Source organism: Aotus nancymaae, unplaced genomic scaffold, assembly GCF_030222135.1.
Source record: "Aotus nancymaae isolate 86718 unplaced genomic scaffold, 86718_ANA_hifiasm-v0.15.2.pri h1tg000040l, whole genome shotgun sequence".
Lineage (NCBI taxonomy): Eukaryota > Metazoa > Chordata > Mammalia > Primates > Aotidae > Aotus > Aotus nancymaae.
This window is the reverse complement of record NW_026988454.1, coordinates 94,939,262-94,966,436: the sequence shown is the minus strand read 5'-3', so window position 1 is coordinate 94,966,436 and position 27,175 is coordinate 94,939,262. Positions and strand designations below refer to the sequence as shown.

General features: G+C 37.2%; 1 protein-coding gene and 1 long non-coding RNA gene across 3 annotated transcripts in view; one reads left to right on the top strand and one right to left on the bottom strand.

The window, feature by feature from the left end:
* Positions 1 to 4,658: 4,658 nt before the first annotated feature.
* Positions 4,659 to 24,464, top strand: OGFRL1 (opioid growth factor receptor like 1). 2 transcript variants are annotated; one of them, XM_064360921.1, is made up of 7 exons: positions 4,659 to 4,892; positions 8,950 to 9,036; positions 9,188 to 9,266; positions 11,933 to 12,011; positions 12,109 to 12,175; positions 12,282 to 12,427; positions 17,000 to 24,464. In XM_064360921.1, the coding sequence occupies exons 1-7, from the start codon at positions 4,659 to 4,661 to the stop codon at positions 17,658 to 17,660; spliced, it is 1,353 nt and encodes a 450-aa protein (XP_064216991.1). In that variant the 3' UTR covers positions 17,661 to 24,464. The 2 variants fall into 2 exon arrangements, with proteins under 2 accessions (XP_064216991.1, XP_021525927.2); XM_021670252.2 differs by having other exon boundaries at positions 9,185 to 9,266.
* Positions 22,981 to 27,175, bottom strand: part of LOC105730558 (uncharacterized) — a 111,971-nt gene continuing 107,776 nt past the window's right edge. Inside the window, exon 3 of the long non-coding RNA XR_001110505.3 lies at positions 22,981 to 25,972. This is a non-coding gene — a long non-coding RNA (uncharacterized LOC105730558). The remainder of the gene's footprint in view (positions 25,973 to 27,175) is intronic.

Below are 27,175 nucleotides of genomic sequence, written 5' to 3'. Positions count from 1 at the left end.
AGCACTTTAAGAGGCTGGAGGTGGGTGAATCACCTGAGGTCAGGAGTTCGAGACCAGCCTCAACATCTCTACTAAAAGTACAAAAATTAGCCAGACATGGTGGTGCATGCCTGTAGTCCTAGCTACTTGGGAGGCTGAGGCAGGAGAATCGCTTGAACCCAGGAGGCAGAAGTTGCAGTGAGCTGAGATGGAGCCATTACACTCCATCAAGAGACTTGTCTCAAAAAAAAAAGCAGAAATTTCTTTGCTACAAGTTCAGTTTAGTTGAAATTAGACATGTGTATTTACTTCTGTATCTCATTTAAAATAACCTTGCAAGCTCTGGTTATGGTACACAGGAATTGCTTTAATTGGGTCATTTCTTTGAGAAGAATAAGAAGGAATTTTAAGGCAGAGGTAATGGAGAGCAGAGATTTTTGCAACAAGCCTTATAAAAATAAAAAAAAAAATGTAGAAAAACATTGGATTGCACAATTGCATTGTCCAAAAAGGAAGAAAGTTTTTTTAAGAGGGACTTTGGTGATGTTAGTAATGGGCAGGGATACAGGAGAAGATATCTCAGAATCATACAAAAAGTATAGAACATTTGCAGAAAGGAAGGAGGAAAAAAACCAAAATATGTAACATATTATAAACTCCTACCTTAAGAAAGGAAGATCCTGGGAAATCACCAGCAGGTCTTGTCTGGTCAAACTCTACGTGAGTTTGCACATGCTGCGTCCTACATGAAGATGTTGAGTTAAGGTGCTAGGAGGAAACTCCAGTCCAGGCCCTGCTCACTAAGCCCTGGAGGAAGGGTATCTTATTCTCAAGAACACCAAGTTCCCATGGGTTCTAGTAGAGGCCCTTGGCTACGGTCAACGGAAAAGAATGTTACAGCATGTTATTACTAATTTCAGATGTTTCTTTAGAGAACCATCTTCATTATTTTTAAGATAATACTATTTTTTTCCTCCATAGATTTCAGGTTCATGGGAAGTATTGAGGAGTTAACTTCTGAGGTTGGAGAAAATGGCCCTTGATCTGCCCTTTCCTTTTATTTGAAAGACTCTCAAATTATGTAATAAAACTTTGTTCATGTTCCTAAAACAGAATTGACTATAAAAGACAATCAAGATATGCCAGATACATTTGGGTTTCATCCAAAAATGTTTAGTTCCTGAAACACCAGTTCCTTTGTAAGATGGCCTCACCCTTAAAGGATTTCATAACAAAGCTGAAAACAGAGTTATTTTGAAGTGTGGCTATAGTATCTGCTTAATTTAGAGCAGATTCTACTTACAGGGAATCAAACTATATTATACTCCATTGTGATAATAGTTTCTCCTTGTTCCATACATGTTTATATTACTGTTGAATTATATGTTCTTTAAAGACATATTGGATGAATAATCATTACAGCTAAAATATATTGATAAATTAATAGATGCCTGGCACTGAGCTAAGTGATTATTTTTTTTTATATGAAGCAAAGGTACACTTCTTTATTGTTAACGCAGGAATGTTAAACACTGTGAAAGGTAGGGATAATAAAGTTTAGGCACTTGAGAAGGATAATTTCTGTGTATAGAACCTTGGGATGACAAGCCTTCAGAATTAACTTTTTAAAACAATACATAGATTAGGCACAATGTGGTCATGCTTAGTGCTTTAAACTTTTAAAATTGATTAATTATATAAGGTTGGTGTTATAATTCATGTAAAGTATGTTCTTTAGAAAATATATTGCATGATCTGGCATATCATTTATGGTACTGATAAATGATAAAAACTGATACTTTTTCAAAAGTGGTATAAAAGGTAAGGATTTAATTGCAGTAGTTACTTACATGTTTATATGCACAAACATGGATAGGGTTACACAAATACTTCTCACCATTTCATCATTTACTGATGTATCACAAACTACTGCAAAATTTAGTGACCTAAAGCAACAGTCATTTTATTGCATTTCACTCTTCTGTGGGTCAGAAATCTGAGCAGGGCTTTGCTGGGTAGTCTCTTTATTCCATGTAGTGTTGATGGAGGTCACTGAAAGATAATCAGCTGGTGGATGGGTTGGTCTGGAGGATTCAGTAAAAAAACCAGTGGAATCCAACAGGGATTCCACTAGAAGGCGGGGCTCAGCTGGCATCATGACCAGAGGATGACCAGAGGCCACACACAAGTGGCCTTTCTAGTATGGCAATCTCAAGCTAGCTGAACTTTTGACATGGGAGCGCAGGGCTCCAGAGAAAACATTCCAAGAGACCCCAGTGGAAAATGCAAGTTTCCTTATGGCTTAACTTAGAAAATCCTAGAATATCACTTCTTTCACATTCTATAGTTAAGCAAGTCACTGAGGCCAGCTCCTTCAAGAGTAAGGAACAAGACTACTTCTCAACGGGAAGAGAGCAAAGAACATATGGCCAACTTTAAACTACATACACCTAGACCAACTGATGAAGCATCTGGGACACAACAACTATCCATAGACTCTCTACACATCAACAGTCTTGGAACACTTTAAGCCTGGATGGACAATGTCTACTTCTGCAACGTGTTCTGGTCTTCTGCCAATGGAAAATCAATCAAATCCCCAGCTTTGAGCAGTGGATTCCTATGGTACGTGGCTGCAGCACATCTTCTTCTACTAAGCCATTATGACCAACACGTTTTTGTTTTTGTTTTTTAAAGAAAGAGTCTCACCCTATCACCCAGGCTGGAGTGCAGTGGCCTGATCTCACTCACTGCAACCTCTACCTCCCAGGTTCAAGCGATTCTCACACCTCAGCCTCCCCAGTAGCTGGGATTACAGGCACCTGCCACTAAACCAGGCTAATTTTTTTATTTTGTGGAGATGGGGTTTCACCATGTTGGCCAGGCTGGTCTTGAACTCCTGACCTCAGGTGATCTGCCTGCCTCCGCCTCCCAAAGTGTTGGAATTACAGGCATGAGCCACTGCACCCAGCCAAAAAGGCCTTTTTGTGCATCTGTGTCTATTTATTAGTTTCAGAACTTTTCCCAGTCATAGGATCACAGAAGGTCAGAGTTGGAAGGGACCCCAGAAATAAAGTCTGATTTCATTTTACAGATGAGGAAGTTTAGGTTCATGTGACCTAAAGTCAGAAACTGATTAGTAACAGAGCCACAGCTTAGATCTCCTGTTCCAATGCATGAAGAGCTTAGGTAATCCTGATTTATCCATGGAATAGGCAGCCTATTTACCTGATTCTTCTCTTAGAAACAGTCCATCTACCATGATTTGCCTTCCTACTTCATCATGAAGCATTTAAAAAGAAACTCTTCATTCCAAGTTCAACAGTTTAATCAAGTATCTAATTCATTTTTTCTCAGTCCATATTTAACAAATGTGTACTGAGCATCCACGAAGTTGACAGCACTGTCCCTAGCACCAGCCTATGCAGCTGAACAAATACAGACACTTTCAGATGGGGGCTGCCTGCAAAGATGCTTCCCTTCTAGTTAGAAAGTCAGAAGACACATTTTCACAATAATCACTTTACTCTAGGTCACATATTTGATTACGCTACTTTATCTTTAAGAACTCCTCTAGGCTGGGCGCAGTGTCTCACACCTATAATCCCAGCTACTCTGGAGGCTGAGGCAGAAGAATTCCTTGAAACCAGGAGGTGGAGGTTGCAGCAAGCCGAGATCCCGTCTCTGCACTACAGCTTGGGCAATAGCAAAAGACTCCGTCTCAAAAAAAAAAAAAAAAAAAAGGAAAAAAGTACTTTTGTAACACAGTTCCCTATCCTTCTTTGTTTGCAGAACAGACCAAAGGGCCAAGGCTTCTTCCCTTAGAAACAGCCCATCTGTTCAAGGATTCTGAGATTTTTGCCTATCCAGAGCATCAATTTGGAATGGGTGTAAGACTACCCACAAATCAATGTGATGGTCCAGTTGTTACTGTTCCTTTTGTTTCACCAGACGTTTGTTCATTAGATGAGGTGACTGATAGCTCTGACTTTCTAGACTACAAGGACTCTAGGTGGCTGCCCTAAGTACAGTCGTGGCAGCTGGGATTTCCTGTTTATATGGTGCCCAGGCACCATTAGCTTTTGTCTTCTGCTGCAGCTAATGTGTCTTTCTCGTGGGGGAAGGAGAGGGGGAGGGGGACAGGACCCACCTCTGAGGGTGACACCTCCTCGACATCATGTCCACGCTGGTACTCAGCTCCCAGAACTGGGCGTGATCCCTCTTCCCGCTCAGCTGGGAGATGCCCCAGGCAGGCATCCCCGGCTCTGGGCGGCGAGGGTAGCAGCCCACCCCCATCCACTCCGGGGACCTCCAGGGGCCGCGTGAAGGCAGGTGTTCCGGGGAGAAAAGTGGAAGTGAGGGGGCACCCAGGGCCGGCGGCGCTCGGTTGGGGGCCGCAGTTGGCTCCCCCGTGGGCTCTGGGCCGGAGCCGCTCCCGCCCGTGGGGAGGAGAAGGAGCCGGATGGGCGGGTTCAGGCGCGCGCGGCGGCGGGTCCCGGGGCCGCCGGCTCCTCCCCGCGAGGGTGCCTGTCCGCCGCTCGCCACGCTGAGGCAGTGCGGGGCGGGCGCGCCTAGGCTGCCGCCCAGCGCCCTAGCCGCGGCCATGCCCGGGCCCTAGCGCGCCTGCCGCAGCCCGCGCCCCGCAGCCCTGCAGCCCCACGCCCGCCGCTGCCTCTTCAATGGGCAACCTGCTGGGCGGGGTCAGCTTCCGCGAGCCCACCACCGTGGAGGACTGCGACTCCACCTGGCAGACCGACTCGGAGCCCGAGCCCGAGGACCCGGGGCCGGGCGGCGGCAGCGAGGGCCCGGGGCAGGAGCCCGAGCAGCCCGCGCAGCCCCTGGAGCGAGCCGGCGGGCGGCCCACCGCCAGCCCCGCGCCAGACGAGGACACGGAGGCGGCGGGCGCCGAGCAGGTACGCGGCCCAGCGGTGGCCTCGGGTCGGGTTGGGTCGGGCCGGGGCGCCCCAAACAGGGGCGAGCGCCAAGCCGCCCTCACAAGCGGAGGACAGGGGCGTCCGGCGGCTGCTCGCCTCCGAGACCCGGCCCCTCCGCGCCGCGCCTGACCCGCCTGGCGGTGGAGCCCGGGGGCCTGCCGGAGCCCAAAGCGCCGGAGCCGCCCACTGCTGGCCTGGGGCCTGGCCGAGGGCACGGCCGGGAAGTCCCTCAAGGCAGAACCCAACTTGAATGGGTGTTTTCTTTTTCTCTGTAGCGCAGCTGGGTTATGCGAAGGTGGGGTGGGAGGAACCTGTCTAAAAATAGAGGATTGTGACAACCCCTCTAGTGAGTGTTATTGGGAGAAAAAAAAATTACTCAGAGTAAGATGGGGCTACAAGAGCAGGCAGCCAGCGCTCTCCCCCTACAGTGGAGGGTGAGCCGTCAGAAGTGTAGACGGCCCCCGTCTGAGGTTCATACGTCACTGATCTGCCCAACTCAGGCCTTTCAACCTAGAATTCAGGGCACTCTTAACGAATCTTATTTCACAAGACTTGTTGATCCAACTGTGCTTGAACCATTTGACTAATACAGCTTGGAGAGGTTAGTCAAACGGTGAATAACCTCCTTAACATCTGATGGACTGAAAATAATCAGGAACTTTTAAAAGGAGGAAATATATAGCCGACCCTCAGAAGAAGAGTGTACATCCTTGAGGTGGTTCAGGTTTGCCGCTCTGCATTAGGCCCTTCTCTTTATCAGCTATGGGCAATCGAGATTGAGAAAATGGAATCCAAAGTCCAATGAGACCACAGGGTTTTGGGGGAATCATTACCTCAATATTACAGCTAATGCTGCCTCAACCATCTTGATGAACAACTCTGTTTATGATTTGCTCCTTACCTAAATGAAGTCTTAGTGCAGGCTCTGTGCTAAACGTGCTATTTAAATGAACTACAATTTTGGGGTGGGAGTTTGCTGTGTGGTCTCCGTTTTAGAGAAAACTGAGGCTTAGAGAGAAAATAAAACTTGCCCAAGATCATTGAGGGAGACGATGATGCAAACCTAAGTCTATCACTAATATCAGAGCCTTGGACTTGTGGAATTGTGAATTTCCATCTACCCCTGTGTCTGGTTTGCTGTTGTTGTTTTGCATTGCTAATTCAATCTTATTAAATTATTAGATGCTGCATTCTCATGTTTTTCCCTTCCATTTGTCTCCCAATTAAGTAACCTCCTACAGAAATTTGGGATATCAAAAAAAACCAGCTAAGATTCAATCCTACTAACCAGGACCATCTATATAAAACTTTTTAATAATGTTTCAGTCAGTTAATTGCAACTCCAGTAACTAGTACACTACTGCAGTAACTAGTACACTACACCAGCCCTCCCTATTCCCTTTTAATGATTAATTTTTCTTGTTAGTATCAACATCTGACTTCCAAAAAAAAAAAAAAAAAATCTGCTTTTCAATTTTGCCTTTTGACTTTCAACCCCATTTGTTGTCTCTTCCTTAGAGTCGATCTACTTGCAGGTAATACTGGAGCTACTTTTAAAGCGTATCCCAGACGGACTCCTTCACACTGCTTCCATTGCATCATCCTAGTTCCTCTGAATGTTGGACAAATGATGGTGACATTAACGAAGACAGGGAAGTCTAGGGTGAATGTAGCTTTAGAGGTTCAGTCAAAGATTCTCTTGAGTTTGATATCCTATTAGCCATCCAAGTGGAGTCGTTGGATAGTTAATTATTCGTTGGATAGTTACATTACATCTATGAAAGGAGACTTAGTCCAGGACGAGAGTCCTCAGCATCTGAGATCAATGGTATTTAAAGTCATGGGAAGATAAGGGGTTATCAAGGAATGATGAGGAATGAGGGTCCTGGGCACCCCTCCATTTAGAGGGTATGAAGAGGAGGAGGAGCCAAAAAAAAGGAGGCTGACAAGGGGGGCGCCTAATGAGACAGAAAATAAACTAAGAAAGTACAGTATCCTGTAAGCCAAATACTGACAGTGTTTCAGGAAGGAAGGATGCTTTAATTGGCCCAGTGCTGTTGGGAGGTCACCTGAGGTGAACATTAAGAAATGGTTTGGCAAGATGGAGATTTATTGGTGAAGTTCACAAGAACTATTTCATTGGAGTGCTGAGAACAAAAGCCTGATTGAGGTGGGTCATGGGAAAATGGGGAAATAAGAGAAGGAGACAAAGTCTGGGCAATTCTTTGGTGGTGATCTATAAGAAAGGAGCAGATATATGGATCTGTAATTGAGGATAGACTTGTGTCAAGGAAGGTTTTGTATGTTTAAGATTAGAGATATTACAGCATGTTTAAGATCCAGAAGAGAGGGAAATTTTGATGATCCAGGGAAGAGGAACAATATGTTGTTGAACAACAGAATCCTTATTTGAGCAGGTGAAAGAGGTCTGGGTAGAGAGTCCAGAGGGAATAGGGGTTGTAAGAGCAGGAGCAGATGCTGGCAAGACACAGTCTTTCTTATGATAATCCTGAGAAATAGGTAGAGCATGAGTCATTATCTTTATTTCACAGATGATAAAACTAAGATTCAGCTAAATGATTTGCTTAAGGCCTCACAAATATTAAGCAGCAGAGTTAAGATTCCTCGTCTTCTGACTCCAAGTCTTGGGCTACTGCTACTACACCAAGGTTCCCATACATCCTTCATTTTTAGTGTGACTAAGATTGATTCAGACCTGTACTTGGAACGCAGAGCCTGGGATTCTTGTTCTTCCACTGTCACTGGACTCTGGGTAGTGTTCAACTTCTCTAAGCCCTGATACCTTGTTTCTAAGATGGAAACCTGTAACTGTCAGTCAGGTGTGTTTGAATCAAATTAAATAATATACAAGTAAGTGCTTTGTAAATGGAGAGTGCTTTCTATACAAATGTAGGATGATGATTCATATGGTTGTAGTTGAGGCTAAATAGATTCAGAAACTTGCTAGGCAGAGCTATTTTGAAATGTGTGGCAAGGACCAGAAATCAAGCTTTTCCTTGCTTATGTAACATGGCAGAGTAACTAATGTTAAGCATCAGAAGATTTGGTGTTGAAGTAACTCCGTACTTGTAGTAATAGTGAGAATCACCCACTTCAAAACTGTGTGAAAATTACTTAGAGGACGCCAGTCTGTCAACACAGAAGGAGGACAGGGGTGGAGGAGAAAAGAATTTGGGGCAAAGCTTTTAATGACTCTTAACGGTCTAAAGTTTTTCTTTTTAGTCATTGTCATCAGCACTTTCTCATATATCATAATAGTACATATAGGGAATGCAAATGGATTATATTAACCTGCATCTTATACTTTAAAAATAACTTCATGGTGATAGAAATTTTGCTTAGAGTTTAAATAGTATGAGTAAACTACCACATATAAGTTATTTCAATTGGACATCATTCCATTTGAGAGCATTTTATTGCTTTGTGTGTATATATTTTAAATGTTTATATACATGATTATTCATGGCTTTGTGTATTTGTCATGGTGTTATAAAGGATGGAGTTTAGAAAGCTAGTTTTGAAATCCTTTCTTTTCATAAATATTACTTGACTTCCAAGTACAGCTAAATGTTGCAAATTTAATGACAATTTTCTTTGTAGAACTGATTTAGTATCTTAACACATTCTTAGTATTTTTTAAAATATTCTAAAATAAGTTTTATCATAGAATCACTTGCACAATCATTTGATAAATGTCTTGAATTCCTTTTAGAGTTCTCTTTCTGATGGATATTGATCTATAACATTGGCCTCTATAGGTTTTTGGTTAATAATAAAGTGGTTTATTCAGTAATATATCTTAGGACAAATGTTGTTGGTTCAAATAAGCAAAATAGGATGCTAATATTACTAGTAAGCATTGTTAAAGGAACATTTATAATATTTTCATCAATTTGGACAGATTGACCATTTTCAGGCTTTCTTTATGGATCTTCATTATTTTGTTTGTTCTAGAAATTTCTTGCTGAAATTGTCTTGCATCAACATGTAAATGGAGTTTCACTTTTTATTTCAGGGTGATGATTCCACTGAAGCAACGGCCAAACCAAAGAGAAGTTTTTATGCTGCGAGGGATTTGTACAAGTACCGACACCAGTACCCAGTAAGAGTATAGAATATTATTTTCTAAAATGTAAACTATTTTCCTTCTGTTTTTAAGTGTATGGTGCCACTGAGAAAACATGCATGAAGGGTCCTTATACCTTTACTATATTTCTGTGTTCTGGAGATTGATTTAGTTTTTTCTTTAGCAGAACTTCAAAGATATCCGATATCAAAATGACTTGAGCAATCTTCGTTTTTATAAGAATAAAATTCCATTCAAGCCAGATGGTGAGTAACATATACTCGGCAAATTGCATTAAATAATCATATACACTTGGTTTATTTTATGGTTTATTTCATAGATTGGATTTACTTTGCTCTGCAGTCTAATGTGTCCCCCATGTCCTAGATCATAGGTCTGTGAGCATGCACTTGGTAAATTCTGGAAGAAGAGCTACGGATTAATGATACCTTCCCACCACTTGTTTACATTGCTATTATCTGAAAGACAGTAGGGACAATCTTTGTCAAAGGAAAAGAGAGGAGATATATAGAACCATAGAATTTTAGGTTATTAAGGAACATTGGAGAAGATCAAATTCAGCTTTCTCATTTCAAAGATTAGGTCACTAGGACTTAAAGCTTAGATGACTGACTTGCACGTCACTCAATTGCTGGTTCCAGAGTCCACTGTTCTTTCCATTGTGCCATAGCTGAAAATTGAGAATGTGATTGTAAAGTGCTGTTTGTATTTAGAATTATCTTTCCTGTCAGTTTTCAGATTCAGTTTATCAGTAATCTATAGCAATCCCTGTTTGAAGTTCCAATATTATGGGAAAGGAATGGCAGATACAGTAGATCTCCATCCAACTCTGCAAATACACTTGTCTCCTTCCCGCAATTGCCCTCATAGGATCTTTTCCAAACCCATAGTGAGAAGATGCAGCTGCTATGGTAATAGACCACAACATCATATATTTCACTGAGGCATCATGCTGTGGTTCATGGTGGTCATCCTAATTTTATCCAGGTCACTCCCACAAAGCTGGCTTCTCTCCCAAGAGCTTTATTCTGTGTGAAGTGGTCAGACTACCCTGGCTTCTGCTATTTGCTCTCAGTGGAAACTGAGCCAGTTCCATAGCAATGTGAGTCATGGAATGAAGGTGATAGATTGCAAGACTTTTAAGTGGCAGGACCTTGCATTCTTTGGTGAACTAACTCGAGGCAAGAGGTCTAAAGCCTGGATGGAGTTTGGGCAGAGGGAGTCCCAGTACTGTGTACTAACAGACCTACCAGCTGGGAGTTAATATTTGAGAACATTGTTGACATGACCAGATCTATTTGTCTTCGACTTTCTAGTGTCTCAAAAGTCTGCTGTGATTTGGAGGGACACCTCTGGATAAAATTGTACAGTTGTATTTACTAATGATAGAAATGTGCTGCTTTATTTACCAATGGAAAAATATTGATTATTCATTTTGTTAGGACTTGGGGTAGGAAAATCTTTGGAAGAAATGCAATGATAGATTGTTGATTTGAGTCTGATGTAAATTGCATACAATTTACTGAAAAGAATACCTTTAAGTATTAAAAAATATTGAACATAAAACTATAATATTTAACTGTTTTTGTATCTACTAGGAAATTTATTTTTTAAGCTAATATTTTTGGTAATCTTTATTACAAAGTTTGTTTTGAAATCTTATATGATTGGTGGGGGTCAGAAGTTTTAGTTAAAGTCACATAAAATGTTATTCTAGTTTATAAATTATATCAACTCACTTTCCTCCCTAGTACACACACACACACACACACACACACACTACTTGCAGTAATCATCTTGCAATGGTATATTTTACTTATCAGGCAAGAGAAGTGGTAGTTGGAAAGGAAAACAAATGGAAAATTAGAGGAAAATGGTTTCAACCTGCTAATAAAGCCAATAATATGATTCAAAACAACTTTTTACCAAACTTTTTCAGGATGGGCCTCTACTGTAAACTGGTGATCTCTGGAGGAAACAAGAATGAGATGAGTTGTTTGGAGAAATATAAGAATTATATTGCTGTGTTTTTTCTATAAGATTGACTAAATGGCTAGTCGATTGTAAAGACCTTGACAGACTTAGGAACTAGGAGGATTTTGTTTTTGTGAGTTCTTGTAGGGGAAGAATGGACGGGGTGAAAAGGGCTTACTTCTTAGAACCAGAAAAACCTATGTTCTACTCCAAGATTTACTTTAATAGTGTGTGACTTTGAACAAATTGCCCAGTTTCTTCGTTATTAAAATTAGGATCATAACACTGGGAACTTTCTGTGAAGACTAAGCTTGATAATGTACACTCTGTGTAATATGGGCACAGCACATAGTAAGCACTTACAACTTTTTTCTACATTTTTCTTTTCTCCCTTTCCTTCTCCTTTGTTTTCTCGTCCTCATTTTTCTTCCCTTTCTACTCCTGTCTTTCTTTTCCCCTACATTTCATTTTGATCCAATATAGCCTTTAAAGAACTATATAACTCCTAGGCAGGAATTGGGAAACTTTTTCTATATAGGGGCAAATAGTAAATATGTTAGCCTTTGGGGGACATTGGATCTATATTGCAACTATGCATATCTGCTATTGGCCACAGACAGGACATAATTGTGAATGGCTATATTTGAATAAAACTTTATTTACAAAACAGCTAGCAGGCCATAGTTTGCCAACCCCTGTTTTTGAGTACATTGCCCAACAGAGTCTTCTGCAATTTGAAGTGCCATTTATTTTTTAAATTAGATTTATTATATAACTGAGTATATGGGTGTAGGGTATTCATCTTTTAAAAGCATTTTTCTTGTGTGCTACTATTAAATTTAAACAAGTTTTAATATAAAACTCAAGTGATTCGAATTTTAAAATGTCTTCACAATATTTTAAATGTCTGGTTCATTTTTAAATATTTACTATTTAGGTGTTTACATTGAAGAAGTTCTAAATAAATGGAAAGGAGATTATGAAAAACTGGAGCACAACCACACTTACATTCAATGGTCAGTTACATGTTATCTATCTTGAACCATGTCCTATTTAATCATTTATGTTTTCCAGACAATGTTAATAGAAAATTTTTATTTTTTTAAAAAATAGGCTTTTCCCCCTGAGAGAACAAGGCTTGAACTTTTATGCTAAAGAACTAACTACATATGAAATTGAGGTAATGCAAGCTCATTTCATTTTATATAAGGTGGCCAAATAATACTGCTGTTTTACTGTCCTTGTTGCTACTGCGTTATTTCAGCTGACTTTTTTTTCATTATTAGGAATTCAAAAAAACAAAAGAAGCAATTAGAAGATTCCTCCTGGCTTATAAAATGATGCTAGAATTTTTTGGAATAAAACTGACTGATAAAATTGGAAATGTTGCTCGGGCTGTTAACTGGCAGGAAAGATTTCAGCATCTGAATGAGTAAGTAAAGCCCCTGTGATAAATCAGGGGCCAGCACAATTGTTTCCCCTTGGTCAGACTTCTCTATGAAACATAGGAACATCCAGCACCTGAGATGGGCCCAGGAATTTGGATTCAAAAGCTAGTCTGAAATGCATTACATTCCTGTACCATATTCTAAAAAACAAAACAAAACGACAGCAAAAAGGAACAAAATTCTAGGTAGAAACACAGCTATTCAGTTTCAGATCTGTTTCTCCCTCAAACCTTCCTACTGCCCACAGCCAAATATTGCCTGTCTCCCTCTTCCTTATGCCACATTTTTTTTGTAGTTTATTGTTATTGCTTGTGTACAATTTTGTGTATCCCTTCTTGTAGGCTATAAGCTTTGTGGGGCACAACGTGTTTTAAGCATAATGCTTTCTTAAATTCATGAATTAAGCCTATGATGTGTAAAAATCATTTTACAAGAATGAGATGGGCCAGTACTTTTTCTAAAACAGAAAATTACACTTGTCTTTTCACTGTTGGGTAAAAAACAAAAACTTATTTTTGGTTAAACTTTTCTTCATAAGTTTTGCAATTTATTAACAGTTTATTTGTAATTCTTTTGCTGTATACATTTGCTTGGATGTTTATAACTTATTAATACTCATAACCAAAGTTTATTTTTCTTAATATTTTCTTCATGTGCAAACTGTCCATTTTTCATTTTAATTATATTTAAATTTTAACTAATTACAGTTACATTTAAACTAATTATAGTTTAATTATTTATCAGTGCTGGCCTATGTACCACCAGCTTTAAAGTACTTTTAAGCATATTATATAATTAGCTAAACTGAGCAAGTACTGAGAACAAAAAAATTATAACCTGAGCAATTTTTCTTTGGCCACAACAATCTGAGTTTTGTGCATCAGTTAACTAATTTTTCTGTGTGTTTTTATAGATTGCTTTGGTAAAATGGGTATAAATATTAATGTTAAGCCTTTTTGTTACTTATAATCAATGATATTAAAATGGTAGTTTGTACTAATACACTAAACATATGGGCATAAAGCTTTATATTCCTGACTAGAAGACCCATTAACTCATAACTCAAGTTAAATTTGACTTAAATTTATATAAATAGGGCACTTAAAGCATAAGTATATATATACCTCTACCTAAGCAATGCAGGTAGCTCTGGGCAAAGTTTCTAAGCACTTATGTTACACTGTGAAAGAACTGTATGCAGGCAGCTTGTTGACATGAAAGACAACAAAAGGAAAAGCAAATCTTTTGAAAGGATTTGATAGTACCTTATCTTTCATGTACTTAACGACTATCATTTTAGAGACTCACCTCAAGCTTGTTATTTTTGATTGGAATAGGAATCTTGCATAGTAAATTTTTGTGGAATAAATGAACAAAATATGGTCTTCAGCTTAAATCTGAATTTTTTGTCATATCATCTGATTTGTAGGTGGAAAGTTTTGTTTTTTTTTTTTTTGAGATGGAATCTCGCTCTGTCTTCTAGGCTGGAGTGCAGTGGTGCGATCTTGGCTCACTGTAACCTCTGCCTCCTGGGTTCAAGCAATTCTCCTGCCTCAGCCTCCTCAGTAGCCAGGACTACAGGTGCCCGCCACTTTGCCTAGCTAATTTTTGTATTTTTAGTAGAGACGGGGCTTTACCATGTTAGTCAGGGTGGTCTCGAACTCTTGACCTCAGGTGATCCATCCGCCTCAGCCTCCCAAAGTGCTGGGATTACAGGCATGAGCCACCGTGCACGGCCACACAGTCTCTTTTTAAGGCTGTAATTAAACAATTTCCAGGCTTGAGGCAGGGAAGGGAGCCTGAACTAACAGTCACTTCTTACTCCTCTGCCCCATCCTTTCTCTCTACCACCTATACCCTTTTTCCTTTATGTATTGCATAGAGCTTTTCCAGCTGTGAATTAACTGCCTTATAAACTGCCAGAAAACACATTTCTTCTCTAGTTTAGTTGCAAGAAAACCTTTATTGGCTAGATTTGAACAAATGATAGAGGATTCTATGAAAACATCTATTCTATTTTCTTCTTCAATTTGGTCCTTTTCTGAATTATTCTTAAATGTTGTAACTTATTTGTATTTTTAATGTGTATAGCATCTTGAGTAGTTTAGAGTAGGCAGGGAACTCAATATATTTATAGTAGCTAAGCAGAGGAAAAATATTGAATCAAAGTGAAATAAAATAACATTGAGTGAAAAGTGACCTTGACTAAAAGAGGCAAAATATTTTCAAACATGAGAGTACAAATATATGGACCAACCACTAAGATGTGTTTTCAATTTTGTTTGTAATCAACTTGGATTACTGAGCCATATTTAGACCCTGGGATGCCCTCTAACTTATTTTCTGTTTCCTGGTTCTCACCTTGTATGTCTTCTCTCTTTACCTAGTCTTCCTGCAATTTCAACAGTATTTGCTACTCTTAACCTCTGTCTGGAACCCCAGCTTCTTTCTTTTGCCTATTATACAACCCTAAGATGGTTTATACACTGTAAGGGTTTCAGCCACTCTTCTCTATACCATTTAGTCTTCCTCTATACCATTTGTGACATTACAAATCACACTGAAACACCCAGTTGCTTTATTTTATAGTTTTGTTCCAGGATCCTCATCATCATTTTTTAACCCAAGTTTTTGTCCTTTTATACTGTTGTGTAAATATTTTTAATTGGAGAATATATAGATATAGTAAGTATGTACAGAAACTTTAACTTGAGCATTCATCTAGGATTGGCTATATAAAACTGAGCTGGTTGTAAATATAGTAAATTTTGTTTAGTCATAGGGCTCCTTTTTTAAAAAAAATAAAAAATCGTCTACCTTTCCATACATCTTTTTCTGATAGACATGTGAAGCAGATATTGCCTAAGAATTTTGTCACTACGTTTTTAGAGTATGCAAACTCCGTAGGAATGTAACAACTAAGTTGCTCCTGCTGTGGCACATTGTCTTAATTTTACCCAAATTTATATTGTCTCGAGTGTTACTTCCTATTTAAAAATACAGATGTATAAAACTGAGACATCTGTGCTATATTTTACCCTCTGGGCTTCAGAGTTGAATGTTAAGACAATAATTTAGTAAACATCAGAAGATGGAAGATGATGAACTGTTGGGCTTAGCTTTTCCAGTGTTTGGTTAGTGTGAATCATTAAGGTTTTTGTTTTGTCCAAAGAAACTTTCTCATCGAAATGTAAGACCACAGCACCTTACCCTCTCATCCCTTAATTCATCACCATCTTTCTTCCTCCTTCACGTAATTTGCTAATTATTTCTAAGTAAAATCTTTAAGCATTTTTGGAAGCTAGGACAGGTATATATAATGTTTGTAGAAAGTTCCATGTCTGAGGTATGAAGTGGGCTTTAGGGAGTTAAGTGACAGTTATGGTTATGTGGCAATACTGGGTAAATAAATACCTGGGCTGTTGAGAATACCTATGATTAATACATGCAGCTCATGGTTCTTTTAGAATTTGTCCAGGCATGTGTAATAAAGATTAAGCTGAGCGAGGTTGGGAAGTTATATCATGAATTGTGACAAAATAGATTTGGAAAACATTCATCCAGTAATGGCATTAGTTTTGCAATAGAGAGGAAAGTTGTTAGTGTAATATGGAGTAAAATGTACTCTTGAAATCAAGGCCATTAGAAATAAGATTTAAAGTTATCAGATAGGGAAAGAGGAGGAGAGAATGACCAGGGTTTGAAGAAAATTAGGTTAAGTTGGGATAGGTACAAATATGGTGGTCCTTAATACCATATCTTTAAATAATACTAATAGTTTTAAAAAGTATCTAGTACTTACTAGGTTCTAGATACTCAGCATGTGTATCATCTCATTTGATTCTTATAACAGTCCAGTAAGTTGTGGGTCATTTTCCCCATCTTACCAATGAGGATATTGAGATTTAGAGAAACATAGTTTCACTTAGCTGCTAAGTTACAGAGCCAGGGTATGAATTCAGGTTAGACTCTGAAGCCCATGTTCTTAACTGTTAAACTATGCTCTGCTAAATAGGTCAGTTTTGTATCCTTGTCAGAACTGTTTTAGCAAAGTAGAGTGTTTCTTGCTGCTGTCCTTGTCAGTGGCTTATGTGGTGGATTTTGCTGGTCAGCTGGCACTATAAATTGCACCAGTCAGCTGTTAGCTAATGTGTTTATGTTTAGCAATGGTTACCTGTGATGCGTACAGTACATTGATGTTGGTACAAATAAATGCTGTGTTAGATCACTCATCTTCAGTGTATTTTCAGTAATAAACAATTCAACAGTGGTAATAAGTTTAAACCTAAGTATTTTTCTAATATGAAGAACTCAATAGGCAAGGGAAGTTTATTTTACACATTTGACTTTCACATATATTGACATTACATTGTGGCATAAGGCTTTAATATCTACTGTTTTATTCTTAATGATATCTAATATGGCTTTAAAAAGTCATTACATGGCATATTTCCATAGCTTACATTTCCATAAAAAATATTTTCCCAATAGTTTTCATTCTCCTGCTTTCCTACACCAGAAATCCCCCACTCATTTTATTCAATATTCTCTTCCAGGTCCCAGCACAACTATTTAAGAATCACTCGTATTCTTAAAAGCCTTGGTGAGCTTGGATATGAAAGTTTTAAATCTCCTCTTGTAAAATTTATTCTTCATGAAGCTCTTGTGGAAAATACTATTCCCAATATTAAGCAGAGTGCTCTAGAGTATTTTGTTTATACAATTAGAGACAGAAGAGAAAGGAGAAAGCTCCTGCGGTTTGCCCAGAAACACTACACGCCTTCAGAGAACTTTATCTGGGGACCGCCTAGAAAAGAACAGTTGGAGGGAAGCAAAGCCCAGAAAATGTCTTCCCCTCTCGCCTCCAGTCATAACAGTCAAACTTCTATGCACAAAAAAGCCAAGGACTCCAAAAATTCCTCCTCAGCTGTTCATTTAAATAGCAAAACAGCTGAAGAAAAAAAAGTGGCACCAAAAGAGCCCGTGGAACAGACAGACAGGACCAGCCCAGAGCCCAGCAATGAAGCCGCCAAGCCAAGAAATACAGAGGACAGTAATCCTGAGAGTGTGAATTCTCAACCTGAAAAAGCAGTTACGAATCCCACAGAAAAAAAGGAGAGTGCATCTCCTGAAAATAACGAAGAAGGTGAAAATCATAACCAAGACAGTGAAAGTCCTGGAAATACAAATTGCCGTGAGGTTGTACTAGTACAGTGAATCATCAGAAAACCCATAAGCCAGTTTAGGTTAGAGGGGAAAATAACGAATGTATCATTTATCCTAAAGAACAGAGACAAGGTCACATTTCAAATTTTAGCCATCTGTTTGTGATTTCTGTCATAAGCATTTTATTGTTGTGTTTTCATTTAGGATGACAATGAATTGAATATCTAATAAGGAGATTTAAGACAAGACCCAATAAATAAATGTATTCTGTAATGCTTTTAGGATGTAAATTTTCCAATTCTGTGTATACTAATTACTTTGAAAATATTTTCAGAATATCTAGAAATTACCATGTAGTATTTTGCATACAAAACATATTCTTTTGAGAGTCTACGTGAAGAAAACCAAGAGGATAATTTCACTGGATTGCCACACCTTTACCCAATTTATGGCTTAATTATTTTTTTTGAGACAAAGTCTCACTCTGTCACCTAGGCTGGAGTGCAGTGGTGCTATCTCGGCTCATTGTAACCTCCACCTCCGGGGTTCAAGTGATTTTCCTCCCTCAGCCTCCTGAGTAGCTGGGACTACAGGCGCATACCACCATGCCTGGCTAATTTTTGTATTTTTAGTAGAGACGGGGTTTCACAGTGTTGGTCAGGCTGGTCTCAAACTTTTGACCTTGTTATCCGCCCAACTTGGCCTCCCAAAGTGCTAGGATTACAGGTGTGAGCCACCGTGCCTGGCCAATTATTATTATTACTTTTAACAAAGAGTTTGATCTTTTCAAATGTATTCAGAAACTAATTTGGATTCTTTGATTCCAGCACCTCAGTGTGTTTATTTAGATTCTGATAAGTGAAATAGATGGCCTTGTGGAGCTCTGACCTCCCCCGCTCATCTGTCAGTCCTGCTGTCCTCACCTCCTTGCCTCTTTCCATGCTTACCCTTGAGCTACCAACTTTGTCAGCTAGCATTTGTGTTTCTAGTGTAATTGGCCCTCCATATCCGGGGTCCAGCATCTGTGGATTCAACCAACCGCAGAATGAAAATATTTGGGGGGAAAATTGATGGTTACATCTCTACATATGCAGTAGAGATGTAAACATCTTTTTTTTTTCCATTATTCCCTAAACAATGCAGTATATTGTCTTTTTTTGTCATTATTCCATAAACAATACTGTATAACAACTATTGACATTATATTGTATGTATTAGGTACTTTATAATTAATCTAGAAATGATTTAAAGTAATTTATCTAAGGGACTTGAGCATTCCTAGATTTTGGTAACTGCAGAGGGTCCTGGAACCAACCGCCCCATAGATATGAAGGGACAACTGTGTACATTAGGATGATCTGTATGGAAATCTACATGGAACAGAGTATGACTTCTAATTGTATGACTTCAAGATTTTGCTTTAATAAAATTGTTTTCAGTATAAACTGCTTAAAAACAATTTTGATTGAAAAGTTCAAGAAAAAAAACTTTACTCTTTGGCTGTTCCATATACATTTGTTGGTTGATTCTGAATGTAAATGACTGAAGAATTAAAAAACAAGAAATTATTCATTTCTAAAAGCATGCCTCTTGCACTGTGAACAAGACAGTCCCTTAAACCATGAATATGTCAGTGTTCTATGGATTATGAAATTAGTAATGTTGCTTAGTTCAAATGTGCTCTTTTTAAAAAAGTATAGTTTTGTGCATCTCAAAGTTCCCAAACTTCAAATTGAGAACAAATTTAAAAGCCCATATATGCAGCTCTAGTAAGCACTTAATGTGTTACATAGCACTGGCTAAGAACAATTTTGTTTTCTGTATTATTACTATTACAAATCAAAAAACACTGTGATAAGAACTTCAAAGCATACATACAAATATAGTTAAAGCAATGAATAGATGAAAGATTTCTACTTTATTTCATTTAGAAAGGAATTAACTTTTGTTTTCAGCTTTTAAGAAAAGATTTATTTTAATTCCCTAGGGAATTTGTGATGTGTCCTACTTCATATCACATATCATTTTCTGTTGCTTCTATTGAGCCACGTTTTCTGCAGTGGATTTCTTAAAAATAATCACACAGCATGCCTCTAGAAATATGGTTTTACTGCTTTGAAGTTTACATGGAACATACCAGTTGCTTAACTCTAATTTTTATATGAAAAAATATAATTTTTTATATGAATCTCAGTAGCACTTTTGTATATCATATTCCAATTAGTATGGAACACTTTCTCATTTTTACTTCCCATAATTTGCCAGTTTTTGCTTTCTAGTGTTTTGTGAGTATTAGGGTTTGGCAATCTGCATTTTCATTTCAGTTTGTATTTTACATGCAAGAAAAACATGGACCCTCTTATATGGTGCTTGTTGTAGCAGTGTCTCCATAGAGCTCAGTAAATAGTTTTACAAGGTTTAGAGGATGAGAGAAGACTGTCAAATTAGCCAAATTGTAGAAACACAAATAATTTAATTCAAAGTTAACTTACCAATTTTGTATACAGGATAAAGTGTTCAGACCACTTTCTAAATGCATAATACTAAAAGACTGTGACCAGGTATTACAATATTAATAAAGTTAGCAGATACTAAAACCAATGAATGTAATCTGAATGACTTAGAAATTGTAGTATGTTAGAGCCCTTGTGAGTAGAAATGTTTCATTTAGCAATTTAATTTTTAGAATATTATTCCTACTTAAGATTTTGATTAGACTGTTAAATTTGAGAATATTTAGTCTTGAGGGGAAAACTTCCTGGCATCCATCTTAAATAGTGGCGTTTTCCCACTATGTTGTTTTTAAATGCATATTCATATGTAACAATGTCTTTCTTACATTCATTTGTAAATAATTTAATCATTCAATGGAGAACAAGGATATAATTCCTTTTGCAGATAAAAATTGAGTGTCTAGAAATTTTTTCTATTAATAATGCTTTGTATATTAGTTTTTAAAATAAGATCTATATACATATATTTATGTGTGTCTTATATATGAAACAGTTCTCTGGGTTTGACTCCTATGTTTTGTATTTTAAAAACTACCATATGCTTGCAGAAATTTATCAAGAAGCTATTACAAAAAATGCAGTGAAGCATGACCAAATAGCTAGAAATATTACTGAATCTTTACAAATATATAGTCTTTATTGTTGTACTGTGGAGTGCAAGGATACTAAATACTGGCTATTGATAAAATACGAACTTGTATTTCATGGCAAATAGATGTTATATCGCTTGATTAGTCTAGAACATTTCTAATATTTTGTGCTTTCATATATCAAAGGAGATTATGTGATACTATTTTGAGATACTGTAAAATGACATGTAGTTAAAAGATATATTTCTGTAAAGAGTTTATAACATGAAGAATATTATACCATTATACATTTTCATACTCAATCTCACAAGAAATTCAAAAGAATAATGATAGAGGTGAAAATATGTTTACTTTATCTAAATCAAGTCTAGTTGTCAGCTCAAAAATTGTGTTGTATAGTTTTATTTTGAATTTAGGTTTTGGGACTACTTTTTTCCAGCTTCAATGAGAAAATAAAATCTACAACTCAGGAGTTACTAGGGAAGTTCAAGTATTTTTTTGCCAAGTATTAAAAATATAAACATATGAAAATGCCATAATGCCTGTCATAGTCATTGTTTCCTATTTTGTCAGATAAAATTACCCTGCTTCTAGCTTTTATACTTTAATCTGAGTGAAAGTATGATCTAGTGAAAAGGAAAAACAGTACAGTGTTACATCTGAGTTACTCTTTGAAAAATCACAGTAGTAAATGAACCTCAACATTGAGTGGTCAAAAATCAGTTTAATGGGGGGATGGTATTTGGTTATTTTAATATTAAATTTTCAAGTTATAGAGTTATGGTTGAGTATTCATCCATACTGAGTAATGAAACATTTTTTAAACTATAATTGAGACTCTTCTAAAGCTTTATTTTCTAATGTAAGATACAAAGGATATTCTTGATCTTGCTTGATTGTAACTGGATCTACAGGTTTTTAATGTCTGTCTGGGGTGAATGGTGATCCTCTGTTGTTGGAATGTTTTTGAAGATTTCTATTTTGTTTTCCACTTAGGAAATTCCCCTCTCTCATTTGGGGTATATGTGTTAAACATAAAGTAGGTTGTATTTAGACATGCTAGAATCATTAAATGTAGGTGAAGTTGTAGAGAAAAATGGCCTGGGTCAATGTAGGATCTAGAAAATTAGGAGTGTACATTTGTTTTGTTAAATTTTGTACTATTTATTACAGGAACAGATTTGTGTGGGTAATCTCTAGGGTAACAGTGAGTACTACCCTGCTCCTTCTGCATTCTAGTTATCCAACCCACCCAGCAGACTGTGTTCAGGGACAGAATGTTTTTAGAAATCCCTATTACTGAAATTAATAATATAGCTATAAATATGAATGTCTGGAGGTATCCAGATGTGCCTTAACAAATGTAAAGATTTTCATTCAGAAGTTTGCATTTTTACTCCATTATAAAATCTCATCGTTGGGAACTTTCCAAACCATGAATATCAGTTCTTTTGATGGAATTTGGAGACATTGCTATTTGGGACAATAGCATCAGTTCATAAAGAAGTGTACTCACCATGTTACATTTATTTATGCTTTTTGTAGTTTAGCTACATACCATAATTTTCATTTTAAACATTCCTTAGTTACTGCAAGTAATATTTGTTTTGCTTCTTAGATGTAGATGGATGCAGAAATGGAATTATATTAAAGAAATTATGAAAAGTTTAATTCCAGTAGACAGTTGGAGAAATCTGAAGCTAATTTGAAAAACTTTTATGTTGTCATCTCATTAGAGTCATTTTAAAAGCATTCTTGCATTTTTCCTAGGTTAGAGAGAGTGTTCTTTGTCATTTCCTATTCTGTTGTGAAATTTATTTCAATTATTTGAGGGAAATAGATACGTTTATTTCCCTGAATTAAAGTTTTCACATAGAGAATACAATTAGATGTTTTGTGTTATGACTCAAACTCTGGCTGGAAGTAGAGTTCAGAGAGGGAGAAGGGACAGTAATCACTGTGGGCGTCTCAGGAAAGTGGCACCAGTGCTGGGCTCCATCCTTCTCCCTTGGCATGATGGGTCCTCAGATCCTCCTCTGAATAATGAGGGTGAAAAGGTCTAACTTCTGTGGAGGAAGAACCATCTTAGACTCCATACACAATTTTGATGGGTATCAGTTCTCACAATATCTGCTATGATTTATTTTGTAGTTATTTAGAAACTTGTAAGCAATTGGGCACTAGTAAATTATAGTTATATCTTAATAATGATCTCGGGAAACATTGAAATATGAGTTTTCTCTTCACCCCTATTTCTTTAAAAAAGGGAAGTTGTTCATTTATAGCTGTGTATTAATATAAAAATTTTTATAAAATGATTAAGAGAAAGAGCAGTAATGATCACTTACTGTACTAAAACACTTTTCTAAACATAACCTCTAGGGTTTTTCATAGTTTTACTTTTTAAATTATAGTTTGTATAACAATTTACATTAACCAGAGAAGTTAGATATATAATAAGCTTTGGTACTAAGACATTTACGTTCTGCACTCATTAGTCAAATGAACATTTTTTTCCAGTGCTAACAGATTTTGTTTCATGTGAAGAAAAAGAAAACACAAATGAAATAAAAGTCTAGAAAAAGCAACAGGAAACTCACCACAGAAATAGACATAACCCTTGATAAGTTTATGTAAGTGCGAGAATTATTGGAAGCAGGTAACAAATGATTTAAAAAAGCTTTGTTGTGGGGCATGCTTTACGAATCAGCTCTGTCTTTGTGCCAAGGAGATCAGGTATTGGTGTGCAAACAGATCTCATTAATACTCTCATGTGAGCCATGAATTCCATTTAATCTGTGTTGAAGCCTTCAAGTAGACTGATAGAAGTAATCAACTACCAAGTTTAATTTCTTTGCCTGTGTGTACCAACAGTTGGTAGTTTTACTGATAAGTTAAATTGATGGACTGGCTGCAGATAAGAGAAAGACTCAGTGATAGGTGGTTTGTGAGTGAAGTAACTCTTCCACAGTGTCGAGAGTTGACAGCATATTAATTGTGTGGCATTATAATTTTGAGAAACAAATGAGAGCAAAAGGTTAGGTCCTTTGACGAGCACTTTCCTCCTGTTTTTAAAAAGGGCTTCAAATTGTTTCCTAAGTAAGGTAGTCTTTCTTTAGTATTATCTAAGAAGAGGGACAGCAGACTATGTCATTTGGAAACTATTGTGTCCCTTGTATTTTAAATATTTCAGGAAAATGGCTAAATTGTTACAAACGTGTGATTTACTTACAAGCTCCGATTCTCCAGTGGCCACTGGGCCTTCTCTGTGCTCTGTATTCAATTGCAGTATGAATTACAGAATGCTGTGCATGTTTGTTAGTACCAATACCATGTGTATGTGGTAGAAGTTGTAACCAGTTTCTGGATCTGTATGGTACTATAAAATACTTTTTTTATAATTCTGTAACTGTATGGCAGTGTTATGCCAAAAATGTATAAAGAATAGTTTGTTGCTTACTGCTGTATTTTAAAATATTGTTTCTAAAATAGAGTTCCTTTTGAGTAATTATTTTTATTAACTATTGCCAAATATATATCCTGTAAAACTAATAAAAGCCACTACATCTTAGGTAACATTTTAGCATTGTGCTAGAGTACATTATGGTGATTTTGCACGATTAAAATATTTTTAAAGAACCAGAAAAAAGTGACTTTGTTTTCCTGTCATTAAACATGTATTTTTTTAATGATTAACATAAGACTAACATTTTCTTTTATCCTCAAAAATAAATATTGTGAAGGATGACTCATATGAAGTTGTTTTTATTGTGCAATTTTACAGAACAGATCACATATGTAAATACTTGGATGTTTATTGTTATCTCTTGTGTAATCCAATTTTAAAAGTATTTTTCTTACAGATAAATGAGTATGAATAGCTAATGAAGATGAAAGATGTTTTTCACTTAAGTGGGCTAATATTTAAGTAGTCAAGTTTTTGATTAAGAAAAAATGCAATTGCAAGATGTGAGGTTGCTTTAAGAATTACAGGACAATGTAGACAAAAATGAGGAAAAGTGTAACATTTGAGCTTGGCTGCATTCCATATAAGCAGGAAAAGAGGTTGAAAGAACTAAGAATAAGTTGTAATAAGAGTGAAGTCAGATTGTGCATAACTGAGAAACTGATAGCAAATAACAGCCTCAGTGGTGATTGAGCATGATTTTAACTTGTCTTTTGTATGAATGGTTTAGTTAAGAGAGAAGTGCATACGTGCAGTCATTTTCATAAGGGAAGAATAGATACATTCTGGTAACAGAAAATAGGATTTTCTTTTCCCGACAGATTGAATGTCTGAAGATACCGTAAATTCCGAAGAAAATGGAGATTCTTAGGATAGTAATAAATGCAGGACTGAGCCTGCACGTCTGCAAGAATGTAAATTTCAATATGGGAGAGATTTTGGGAAAAGATTCATAACATTTCCTTATTTTAATACTAAAGTGGATGCAAAACAGACAAGCTGGTATTTCAGGCATGTGGGAAATCCCAGCCTGGATCAAAATAATGACAGGCAGTTTAGACTTTGGTAATGGTGATTGGACGAGCTTTCAGACTAACATGGGGAACAAGGAAGGATTATCCTGCCCTTGGGATTATCCCCATGAATATGTAGGATTAATTGAAAGATTATTTTAAAATAGGATACTAAAGAGACAGATTAGAGAGTTAGCATGGATTCAACTTGACTATTCAGGAAAACTGGATTTATTAATTTTGCTACAGTAGTTAGCATTCTATTTTTATAACTTTATTGCATATTCAACACTAATATACAAATATTTTTTCTCAAATGGTATATATTTATTGAAATAGCTAGTTTTATCTACTCTCAGCTTTGAAAATAAGGAGGTTAGAAGAATGAATAAACAAAGGATAATGGTTGACAAGGTGAAGCAAATGAGGTCTGACAACTCACCTTAGAACACTGAGGTTGTCTGACATCTTTAAATGGATGATTTAATTATTGTGAGGAAGAGAAGTTCAAGAAAAAGCCCTGAAGGGAAAAAAAAGTAAGGGCAGAGAGACATTTTGTTTAATGGGGAAAGAGCAGGCTTTGAAGCCAGATGGACTTTGGTACAAGTGGCAACATCGTCTATAATTGGCTGTGTGGTCTTGGGCAAGTAGTGTAAATCCTCCGGGTGTCTGGTCTCTTGTTGGTAATACTTGCTTTGTGGGTTTCTTGGAAGGACTGGAGAGTACAGGTGAAATGCCAGGAACATATTCCAGACACTTGTTAATAGTAGCTGCTGGGGTTCTAGGAAAAAAAAAAAAAAGATGCTTAGTTATGACAGGACTTTGTAGCATTTATTTTAGTGAAAATCAGTCTAATCTAATGGAGGTTAACCAGGTTTATAGGTTGAAATAAATACTGTAAGTTTTACTTTTAATATAGTTTTATTTTAAAAGCTAGCAGGTATGGAATTAATGATTTTCTATTAGATACACTGATATTGACAGGACAGAACATTTTCCTCACTGTGAATGTAAGAAGTGTACAAAACAGCCCTTTGTTACTTAATTTTTTGAAATGGTTTCTTCTCTTCCAAGAAAAGAGCTGGAGTGCGAGACAGAGGTGAAGCCTTTAAGTCAGATGACCTTAGTTTATTTTAGTACACTATCAGTTTCTTATTGAAAGCTGGAAATTTTAATTTCTAATCCTCCAAATAGATATGTACTTTATATCTTAGTGGGAGGCCAACTAAAAGTTAACACTATTTAAAAATGTGTATGTAATTAATTCTATGAACATGGTGCCTAATTGCTATTCTTTTCTTACAACTGGAGTTAGAAGAATGAATAATTTTGTGCTAAAGAAACATTCATCTTTCAAAATTCAAAATTATAGGTATTTTCATACTGTGACATTAAAATGGGGCACTGAAAGTCTTGGGTCATTGTTTCGTACAGCTGTTTGTCCCCTCAAAGTACCACCCCTATATTATACAGAAGATGAAATATATTCTCATTGTTTAATAGAAATTGGACATTTTAATTTTTATTAAATAAAAATCTAGGCAGGGTGCAGTGGCTCACACCTGTAATCCCAGCACTTTGGGAGGCTGAGGCGGGTAGATCACCTGAGATCAGGAATTCGAGACCAGCCTGGTCAACATGGGGAAACTCAGTCTCTACTAAAAATACAAAAGTTAGCTGGCTGTGGTGGCACGCACCTGTAATCCCAGCTACTCAAGAGGCTGAGGCAGGAGAATCGATTGAGCCTGGGAGGTGGAGGTTGCAGTGAGCCAAGACTGTGCCATTGCATGCCAGCCTGGGCAACAAGAGAGAGACTCCCTTCTCAAAAACACAAAAAATCTAGCATTCAACTAATTTCTCCTCACTTTATCTGTTTGAGTGTCCAGAAATGAGAAGGGAAGTTATAGATGTGTATAGTTGGTAGTGTGAGTCCTAATTTTGCAGAGAATGAAGGTGAGAGATGGACAGGTGTCATGACTCTGCT

Excerpts from the sequence above, each read along its gene's own strand:
- OGFRL1 (XM_021670252.2), top strand. The coding sequence starts at position 4,659 with ATGGGCAACCTGCTGGGCGGGGTCAGCTTCCGCGAGCCCACCACCGTG. Across the intron at positions 9,267-11,932 it reads AATTCCATTCAAGCCAGATG|GTGTTTACATTGAAGAAGTT; the intron begins GTGAGTAACATA and ends TTTACTATTTAG. Across the intron at positions 12,176-12,281 it reads TAACTACATATGAAATTGAG|GAATTCAAAAAAACAAAAGA; the intron begins GTAATGCAAGCT and ends TTTCATTATTAG.